Below are 11112 nucleotides of genomic sequence, written 5' to 3'. Positions count from 1 at the left end.
AAATATGAGTTTCACTAATCATTAGTAATATACAACATATGATATTAATATGTAAAAAAAAGAAGCTTCATAATGTGAATACATGACTTTGAGAACTAATATGTGAACCACAATTTTCATGGATTTTTTGTTCTTTTATCTTGAATCTAACCATACTGATGTAATCTACATGCTTGGTTTTATAAGACATCGCTATAATAATAACAAATAAATAAAAATAATGAAGTTTTTCAGTCGTGGGTTTGGAACCCTTGAGTGTAGCCAATATTTTTGTGGTTAGACAACTCTGGCAGTTCCAAAACTTTGGTAACCATCTGCATATGTAGAGACCAATGTGAAGCAAGAGCATCGTCATTTGCTTATTTTTGAAGGATAATACTGCTAAGTTCTGAGGGAGTCCTATACCCTCCCATGGCTGGGTTTCTTTCTAGAGAGCCACTCAATGAGACTTAAAGCTAACGAGTCTGGACATGGGAATTCAAACTTTAGGCTATAAATCTTTGTGGAGTTTTGTGTTCCATGCAGGGGTTAACGAGTGCATAGCTGGTGCAAAAAACTGGGTGCGGTAGTACTATGCTAAGCTTACCCAAATCTAGATAAGCACCTAATTGATTACACTATTTTACGAGTGACATCACGGTTGGGAATATTTGTATTCATGGAAGAGAACAATGGGAGGTAAAGCAACCTTCGCAAGGTGATGAGATTTCCTTTCCCTTTGCTTTTCCTTTTAAAAGCCCCAGCTTTAGTCTGCGTGGTGCATTTGCTTTGTCTTGGAAACATTTGATGCAATTTCTTTGACCTGGCTAAAGAAGAAAAGAATTTTTGTCCCGGAAGAACGCACGAAGAGAGAGAGAGAGAGAGAGAGAGAGAGCTCCGCAGAAATTGGGACAGAGAACAACCCAGTACTGGTCAACATTGGTATTAGACAGACAAATCATTCTTGATGCAGTGATCTAAATGATGCTCAATGAACCAACCCAACTTTATTAATACATCAGACATCGAGTTTGAGGCAAAGAATAAGCAGCATTAACAACTGTTTCCATGCGTTCTCATTTTTTTAATAGCACCTTTTAGTTTTTTTAATCATGCCAGAATATTGGCATACAAGGATGTTCCCTTCTCCCTCCTAAAGTAAAAACCTGCTCTCACAGGAGAAAGAAATGAAGGTTCCCTTCAGTGTTCCCATCTTTTGCTTTCTGAAAGACCCTAGTGAATAAACAGCTTTGCTTCCCATCCAAACTTGGGCTTCCTTGCTCGGGCCCTTTGCTTTCCTTTACAAGAGTGAAGAGCAAGGCAAGCATAGGATGAAGCTGTTTGTTGTATGCTATAGATGGCTCTGACCTCATGCCAAAATATGGTCATGGTAACTACAGCCCCTTTGTAGAACTAGATTCTGATAAACAGAGAGTTCAGACAAACACCATTGAGAGAAACCCAACCCAATCTGGAATGAAATACTCTTGTTTCAGGTGAGCAACATTGCTTACCTTCATAACCAGAACATCAAGGTCCAAGTATACGGCAGACAGGAGAGAGAATTATTGCCCGAACTTCGTCGGAAAAGTGCAAATTTGTTGGACAAGGCAACGAAGTTGTAAGAGATTCCTGCTGGCCATGAAGTGAATTATTGGCTATATCTTTCAAACCACGTCCAAACTCTTGCCACCAACATTGCTTTCTCTGCCAACACTGCAAACAACACCTCTACCTTCAGCTGATACTGCTGATAACAGTTGTAATTCTTTTCTGGTGATAATATCACAAAGGCTGATAGCCACAATCCCACTACAACACCAACACCAACGTCTGCAACACCAGCATCACCTCCCTGTCCTGCTACACCAACTTCACCTCCTGCCAATCCTGCCACTGTACTAGAGGAAATAAAAAAGCCTGTCGGATCTGCGGAAGAGCAACAGCCTGAAGGATCTCGCTCTGATAATCATGTATCAGATACAGCACCCACGGGAGGACTACAAATTGAAAGAGACTGCGCCACAACTTGGAGATAGATGGACGTTTGGTGGGGGAAGCTTATGGGGGAATGCTGAGAAGTTCACGAGTGCTTACGACCTCGTGGAACAGATACAATACCTCTATGTTCGAGTAGTGAAGGCTAAAGAGCTTCCTACGAATGTCATAACCGGGAGTTGTGACCCTTATGTAGAGGTGAAGCTTGGTAACTACAAGGGGAGAACAAGGCACTTTGAGAAGAAGCCTAACCCCGAGTGGAACCAAGCTTTTGCATTCTCAAAAGAGAGGATACAGTCCTCTATGCTGGAGGTTTTTGTCAAGGACAAGGAGATGATAGGCAGGGATGACTATCTCGGAAAGGTAGTCTTTGATCTCAATGAAGTGCCCACAAGGGTGCCTCCTGATAGTCCACTGGCTCCGCAGTGGTACAGGCTGGAAGACCGGCGAGGAGAAGGCAAAGTGAAGGGAGAGATCATGCTTGCTGTGTGGATGGGAACACAGGCAGATGAAGCTTTCCCTGAAGCATGGCACAGTGATGCAGCTGCTGTTCACGGTGAAGGAGTCTTCAATGTCAGATCAAAGGTCTATGTCTCCCCTAAACTATGGTACCTTAGAGTTAATGTGATTGAAGCACAAGACCTGCAACCAAATGAGAAAGGCAGGTTCGCTGAGGTGTTTGTTAAAGTCCAAGTAGGAAATCAGGTGCTCAAGACCAAAATATCCTCAAAACGAACCACGACTCCATTCTGGAACGAAGATCTCGTCTTCGTTGTCGCAGAGCCTTTCGAAGAGCAGCTTCTGCTGTCTGTCGAAGACAGAGTAAGCCCTTCAAGGGATGATGTGCTGGGGAAGATTGTGATACCATTGTCAATGTTCGAGAAGAGGTTGGACCACAGGCCAGTTCACTCCCGGTGGTTCGATTTGGAGAAGTTTGGTTTTGGTGTCTTGGAGGCTGACAAGAGAAAGGAGCTCAAATTCTCCAGCAGAGTTCACCTGAGAGTATGCTTGGAAGGTGCTTATCATGTTCTTGATGAGTCTACCATGTACATCAGCGACCAGCGGCCAACTGCAAAGCAATTGTGGAAGCAGCCCATAGGAATTCTAGAAGTCGGCATACTGAGTGCCAAAGGGTTGCTCCCCATGAAAAGCAGAGATGGCAAAGGCACCACAGATGCATACAGTGTGGCAAAGTATGGACAAAAGTGGGTTAGAACAAGAACTATCTTAGACAGCTTCGCTCCTAAATGGAATGAACAGTACACCTGGGAGGTCTATGACCCATGTACTGTGGTCACCTTGGGAGTCTTTGATAACTGTCACCTTGGTGGCACTGAGAAGGCATCTGGTGGCGGCCTAGCAAGAGACTCAAGGATAGGAAAGGTAAGAATCCGCCTCTCGACATTAGAAACTGACAAGATGTACACTCATTCATATCCCCTGCTTGTTCTTCAACCCTCCGGGGTGAAGAAAATGGGTGAGATTCAGCTAGCAGTTAGGTTCACATGCTTATCTCTAGCAAACATGATCTATGTCTATGGTCATCCCCTTCTTCCCAAGATGCATTACCTGCACCCTTTTACCGTTAGCCAGCTTGACAGCCTAAGACATCAGGCCATGAACATCGTAGCGGCGAGGCTGGGCAGGGCTGAACCTCCTCTCAGGAAGGAGGTAGTAGAGTATATGTTGGATGTCGACTCCCACATGTGGAGTATGAGGAGGAGCAAAGCAAATTTCTTCAGGATCATATCCCTTTTTTCCGGCATGATCTCCATTGTGAACTGGTTCAATGATGTTTGCCACTGGAGGAACCCCATTACCACTGTGCTGGTTCACGTGCTATTCTTGATTCTCATATGGTACCCTGAACTGATCCTCCCAACAGTTTTCCTGTACATGTTTATGATTGGGATATGGGGTTACAGGTTGAGACCGAGGCATCCGCCTCACATGGATACACGCCTCTCTTTGGCAGAGGCAGTCAATACTGATGAGTTGGACGAGGAATTCGACACATTCCCAACGTCAAAGCCCCAGGAGATAGTTCGCATAAGGTATGATCGGCTCAGAAGCATTGCAGGAAGGATACAGACGGTGGTGGGAGATATTGCAACACAAGGAGAGAGGTTTCAGTCTCTTCTGAGTTGGAGGGACCCAAGAGCTACATGCTTGTTCATAATGTTTTGCTTGATTTCAGCTGTAGTTCTCTATGTGACACCCTTCAGGGTAGTGGGTTTGGTTGCAGGACTGTATACCCTAAGGCACCCGAGGTTTAGGAGCAAGATGCCTTCAGTTCCAAGCAATTTCTTCAAGAGATTGCCAGCCAAGATAGACAGCATGCTTTGAGAGCATCCAAAGCTGATTGATCGTTTTCCTTTTGTACAACACAGTATTCTCATTCTTTATCTTTCTGGTTTTACGTGCTTTGATTTTAGTAGTAAATCAATGTTGTCTGATACAATAAAGTTGCGAGTCTACCCACCGAAACCTGGGCGTCAGGTGCTGGACTTGATTGTAAAAAATGTTAGTGTTTTTTTTTTATCCTCAGTGTGTGTGTGTTGACTCAATAAATGACTTGTGTTGTGATCATGCTTATTGGTCTTCTTTTCATAGACTGGATAACAAGTCAAAATGGGGATGGCTTTGAACACAATCCCTTGACTCAAAACGATGTGTTGGCCTTGGATCTAGTTACTACCAGATCAGACTCAGGACAGCTTGGCTCAGATGGTTAGACAGGGCACAAGGTCCCAGTGAATCTTTGGGGGAAGGGAAGACGAGCTAGCATAGAATGAATCTCACCTCCCAGTTTGACCATGTTGGCCAAAAAATATAGATTTTTTCCTGATTAAAAACTGTATGTTACAATGTTTATAAAATATTTTTGCCCTAAATGAGAAGAAGTCTTTTTCATCATAGTTGCTCCCACATTTCCCGCATCGTTTGGTTGACAGAGTATCATTTGAGCATGTAGTCTAACTCATGCTCATTTGGAAGCTAGCCAGGAAGATAGGGTCTGCAATGATAAAACCTTAAGACTGATTTTCCAACGTGAATGATGTGTAATGGATCTCTTTGGTAACTTGTAGGAGACTGACTAACCCCAGCTAGCTAATAAAAAAAAGGAAAAGAACGTAGAGAAGCAGCTATGAAATCTTTTGGAATATACATGGCATAACCACACCAGAAGTGTGAACAGGAATGCCTATCATCCCAAAGATAAAAGAACAGATGTGGTTTGCTAATGTTGACCAAAGGATGAGATAATCTTAGAATACGAGGGGCGAGTTACTGATCAAGTCATGAAAAAAGTCACTTTGGTCAACATGGCAGCAAGTGGAATGGGTTTATGTGTTCAAAATCAAAAGCAAAACAGGGGAGAAAAAGATCTTGATTCATTGGTAAATGTGGTCCTGTCTATCCTTTGTCATTCCAATTGGTCTACTAGACGTGACCGGTCTTCATTCCTTTCCTGAATGGAATGCATACATAGTGTACAACCCTTTCACAGTCAATCAGAATTTTGAGGTGTAACTTAATTTTTCACCGTGATGCCCGGGGTCATTCCCCAGATCTTGACCCGATCTTTTTGTTCCATTACATGGCACCAAATTAGTGAAAACAAGAGAAATCTCAGCATATAATCATCATGAAGGTGGTGTGGTTAAATCAGGCTGAGAACAGCATCACATCCAATGCCAAATCTCAGGAAAGTTTCAGACACAGAAAATCCTGGTTTCTTTGGAAACCATCGGGAGAAACAGAATACAAATACATGCTCGATATATGGAACATATAAAGAATAATATAAATAACACCAAAAATAGTAAAAAATTGTTTTTAAATTGCACTAATATCATGATAAAAATGCAATATTTCCAGAATACATGATATTTTGAAAATATCATGTTTTTTTAATCAGTCAGCCTCTGAGAAGCAGCCATAAATTCATCGTAATTTCAAAATATCAGCAATATTTGTAACATTAGGTCACATGTAGCCACTGAGAAATCATTCAACCACCGTGACAATAAATTTCGGTGAAGGCATAAAAACTTTAGCATGTTGGACCAGAATGAATAGCAAGGACGATCCCTTGTCAATTTTGGCGAAAAACAGTGCAACTATGATAATATGAAGAAAAAAAAACAGAAAGAAAGCTGAGAAGCATTAGATCAACTAAAAATGAAAAGAAAAGAAAAAACGAGGAAGCAACAAGTATTACAGATAATGAATTACTTACAAAGTGGCCCTGCATTTTCAAGAAGACATGCAAATAAAATGTCCCCAGTGACAAAAACTGGCTATAAAGAAACACATATTATGCAGCCAGCCAAAGTCTGAACAAAAAGAATACTTCTCAAGTTCTAATAAGTTTCCCTCAAAATACAAGTTCATGAGGTTTCATGCCCGACCTCAGCGAAAATCTAGCTGCTAAATATGCCTTCAAGTCTGGGACTGCCTCTATTGCAAGGATAAGTTGGCTGTCAACAGACTTCTGGTAGTCCTTCCTTTCCTGTGGGAGAACCATGGATTCCTATAACAAAAAGACAATGCATTAAAGATCAGAACTGTAAAAAGGAACAACCAAACATAATGCAGCTAAAGGACATTAGATCAAATCAACCTCTTTGTTGGCCTCAAAAAATTGTCCTTCTGTCTTCTTCTTTTTCTGAGTCTCCTTTGTAAAGTACTTGTCATCAAACTTCTCAACATTAATGCCAGAAATGTCAATCTTGGTAGAAGTTGCTATAACATACGCTTGGTTAACACGCCTCAGTGGAACACCATTCACCTTGAATGGCCCTATAGATAGCAAGCAAGGTTAGAGGGTGTGGTAAAGAATGAAATCAAAAGCAAAGCAAAATATGATAGATGAAACTTCAAGAAACCCAAGCCCATAACTGAAGCAAGTTAGCAGAACCCCTATCAGCTCAAGACAGTTGGCGCTTAAACAAAGGCATCCACCACAGATTTCAGAAAAAACATGTGCACATGTATATATTCTGAATTATGAATTATAAGGAAAAACTCCAACTGACCAAGTTGTTCGCTGAAAATAAAAAAAATGTAATCAACTGAGCACAACACAACAGGGAATACCTTGATTTACTGAACATGAAAATCCAATCAAAACTATATCCACAAACTAAAAGAAATTTGACCCATACTTATAGGTCTCTGTCATAGCCACATATCCAATACAAGTAGATGTCCCTATTGATGAACGAAACTCAACCAGTTTAATATAGCAGAAACCAACGACATCTATTCACTGAAACAATTACAATAAAAAAAGTTTTCACCAGCATAAAGGAACCTGCAAAACATAAACACTTATAGGACATGCTAAACCAGCTTACAGACAGATTAAGAAGAAAACTGCTGAGGGTTAATAAATATTGAAAATGATAATTCAACACTAAGGATTAACACAAGGGACTTCTACAATGTAATAATCACACTAATTCCAATCCATTTCATTTGAATGGGGACTAACCATGGGCATAATTATGTGCATATGTACATCTGCACTTGTGCATCTGCCTCACAAGCTTCAATCTGAGTAAACTGCTGCCAAATGTCCCCATCTGCAACAAGGCTATCATCACAGTTTCCATTTTTCAAGTTTCTTAGAGTTCTATTTTCTAGTGTATAGAAAAACGCAAGCACGGTTTGGGGAGGGATCCTTTTCTCCTATTGGAAAACAAGGAGATTATCCATTTCACCTGACTATTCTCGTTTGAGTCCTGAGGAACCCACTACCATACGTTAATTATGGAATTTTGTCAAATTCAATTACAATATATACTGAAGCTCAGCCCACCCAGGTTGCCCAAGTGGTTAGGGCAGTTTTGAAATGATGGTGGAACTTAGGGCTGCACACAAGCCGGGTTCGAGCCGAGCTTGGGCTGGCTCAGCTCAGTTAGATAAATTTGGGTGTTCAAGCTCGGCTCGAGCTCAAGACGAGCTTGAACACCCTTTGTCTGTAACCGGCTTGAGTCGAGCTCGAGCTGAACAACTTTATTTTAAATTTTTTGTGAAAAGGTAAGAGAACAATGGGATTCAAACTCAAAACCACCCATGTGAAAGCCCAACACCTTAACCATTGGGATAAAAGACTTTTTTTGTTCTTTTGGTTAACGGAAATTTTATATATATATATATATATATGTGTGTGTGTGTGTGTGTGTGTGTGTGTGTGTGTGTGTGTGTGTGTGTGTGTGTGTGTGTGTGTGTGTGAAAACGGACTTCTCAAGTAATTATATAAACGAAGCTTAATCAAGCTAAACAAGCTTCACTAGGCTCAAATGCTTGTTCAAGCTTGGCTCGTTTATGCGAACCGAGCTTGAAGCCTTGCTCAAGCTTGGCTCGTTTATTTTCTAGAATGAATTTGAGCTGGGCTTAAACAGGTTGAGCCCGAGCTAGCTTGGCTCGTTGTGCAGCCCTAGTGAAACCCCATCTTGCCAAGGATTGGTTCCCCTGGGGACATATTGATGGTTTGCCGGGTTGGTGTCTTTTGCAGGCTTCGAACTCACCCAGGGTTTGCTATCTAGGAGGAGGGCCCACTAAGTGACCCCCCTTCCTAGGAAGGTTCTGCATCATCCAGAAAAAATACTGAAACTCCAGTTATCCATGTAGTTGGGATAAGGCATGATGATGATGATGAAAGTATCCTCTTAATTGGATAGCCACATGTCTCATGCACAACATAAACAAATTTGGTTGTCCTACCAGCCATCATAAATGAGGCATACCAGCATACATGTTCTGTTTAAATTATTTACCCCTTAAAAATCACAACCCCAATAGACTTGAATTCCACTTAAATTAGGTTGTCCTATTGACCTTTGATCCACTAGCTATAAGGGTTCCCTCTTATTTAATATCTTCATTTGCTATGCATCTACTTTGATTATTTATTAATATATCAAATACAAACAACATACATCACATATCCTCCTTCTGTACTGTTGTTGTTGCTTCATCCATATGTAAGTTTAAGACCCTTGAAAGAGATCGATAATACTTTAAAATACTCAATCAAGTAATTACATTTCTAACTTGGCTTGCATGTCTTTTATGATATCAGAATATCTACAAGATATACATTTCCTCCTAGAGGATGGCAAATTTATATCGGCATTTGCTGAAAGACTTATCATTACCCTCATCTCTTTCCATAAAAGAGATCCCAACTGGTGGATTTACAATCCACAGCCATAAATCCCACAAGTGAGAAATATGAGTCCTATAAACGGGAACTACATTTCGTTGAAGCCTCCAGACTTTGAGGAAGCATTTTACTTGTGCCTCATGTGTGAACTTCCCACTAACAAATTAGTAATAATTAGAGTATCCACAGCAAATTAATTAATGTAAACCTTTTGGCATTTGTAATAAGGGATACAGTGCTAGAGATCAGGTGATCAAAAGAATAATAGTTTTCTGAAAATAAATGAAGAAACAACAATGAAAATATTTTTGAATAAAATGAATAGTATATGGTAAAAAATGAAAAAAAAACTATCCAATAAAGCAGAATTTACCAGTAACAAGAAGAAGCCCAGAGGGAAGCTGCTTCAAGAAAACAACTCTTTTTCCCATAAAGCGTCCTGCCAAAAGGATCAAAACTGTTCCTGGAATGATGCTCGCCCTACATTCACCATATAAGAAAACAAAATTAAAATACACCAAAAGCCTCAAATAAAGGAGGACTAGAAAAGACTAACACATGGAATTCAACTGAACAACAAAAAACCAACATCCTCTCTATAAAAGGTGACATGAAAACAAATGGTTTCTTATTTTGGTGACAACATTGTCCCAAGCTCTTCTCTTATGATCATGCATTAATGATAAAATTCTGACAGTTTTCACCTCAAAAATGATCCGGTTCCTATTTTTCCTGTTCGGTTTTGGTCACTATTGCATCAGAAAAACCAATACCGCTCCCATTCAAGAGATTACACATTTAACTAACAAACTGGAACAACCCAATCCTTCAACAAACAACAGTAACACACACCCAACGAATAAAATGCGAACCATCATAAAGAAAATGGTAAAAATGATAAAGAAATAAAAAAAAAACAAAAGAAAACATTTCGAGCATGAAAATCACGAAGAAAGAATTTGTTAACCATTGCAACTATTACAAAAGAAGACAACTGAAAAGAACAAATAAATACAAATCCAAAACACAATAAAAACTATCACAAACAAATAGCTAAAGGATAAACAAATTCACCAAAAAAAAAGGAAAATCCTGAATCAATCAATTTTTGTTGTATCCGACCTGATCATAATATCATAATCGATAGATAAAAGGTACAACATCCATTCCATAAGTCGGATCTAAAACAAATAAAATCGAAACTAAGAAAATATCATCCCCCCACAATGTAGACAGATCTTACTCCCCAAACAAAAAATGAACTGGTCAAGTGGTTCTTTGCAAGCACCCGCTCGTCTAGAAAACCAGTATACTTGGAGAGATGGAGAAAGACCTGAGCTTGGTGGGCTTGGGCTTTCGGTTGTTGGGGATGGGCTTGGGGACGTCGTCGGCCGGGTAGTACTTGGGGGGTTTGATGGCGGGATTGGGCTCCACTGGTTGGGGTTGGTGGGAGGGGAAGGCGCCGCCGTGCTTAGCCTTGATGGCCCAGAGCCCCCTCTTGTGGTACATCCTCGACCTGCTCACCCTCCCCACGCCCTTTATCAGCTCCTTGTTCCTGCTCGCCCTCGCCTTCTTCGGTGCCGCCATCCTCTCGCTCTCTTGCTGCGGTTCTCGGTTTCAGGCTCAGCAGACACCCCCACAAAATGAGAGAGAGAGAGTACCCTAGATTGCGGAAATAAAACCCGGATTAGGGGTGTCAACGGGTCGGGTTCGGTTAAGACCCAGGTGGAACCTGGCCCCGATTTTCGGGTATGGTATCGGGTTCAGGCCCAGGTCTAATCGGACTCATCGTAAGAAAAACTATATCCAGACTCAATAAATACTACATGAATCAGACCCGAGACATACCTGATAAACTACAATTTTTTATCATTTTTACATTGAAAAATTGCAGGTCTTAATTGAAACTCGAGTCCGGTATAAAATTTGATCCATGTATTAATCGAACCTTTAGGTCT

At 40.8% G+C, this 11112-nt stretch overlaps 2 protein-coding genes across 2 annotated transcripts; one reads left to right on the top strand and one right to left on the bottom strand.

Moving 5' to 3' along the window:
- The first annotated feature begins 1314 nt into the window (after nt 1–1314).
- On the top strand, nt 1315–4893 carry LOC149815877 (FT-interacting protein 1-like). Its single transcript, XM_089989047.1, has one exon. It carries the CDS (start codon nt 1951–1953, stop codon nt 4321–4323), a length of 2373 nt encoding a protein of 790 aa, XP_089845173.1. The 5' UTR covers nt 1315–1950; the 3' UTR covers nt 4324–4893.
- A 1282-nt stretch (nt 4894–6175) lies between these two features.
- LOC149815876 (large ribosomal subunit protein eL6-like) lies at nt 6176–10798 on the bottom strand. Its single transcript, XM_089988237.1, has 4 exons — nt 10488–10798; nt 9528–9634; nt 6605–6783; nt 6176–6514 (listed from the first exon to the last, which is right to left on the bottom strand). The coding sequence occupies exons 1-4, from the start codon at nt 10739–10741 to the stop codon at nt 6359–6361; spliced, it is 696 nt and encodes a 231-aa protein (XP_089844363.1). The 5' UTR covers nt 10742–10798; the 3' UTR covers nt 6176–6358.
- Between the last annotated feature and the right edge of the window lie 314 nt (nt 10799–11112).

This window comes from Nuphar pumila, chromosome 15 (genome assembly GCF_984573655.1).
Source record: "Nuphar pumila chromosome 15, dmNupPumi1.hap1.1, whole genome shotgun sequence".
NCBI classification, from domain to species: Eukaryota; Viridiplantae; Streptophyta; class Magnoliopsida; order Nymphaeales; family Nymphaeaceae; genus Nuphar; species Nuphar pumila.
Note: the sequence above shows the minus strand (reverse complement) of the source record. Positions and strands in the feature narration are given on the sequence as shown.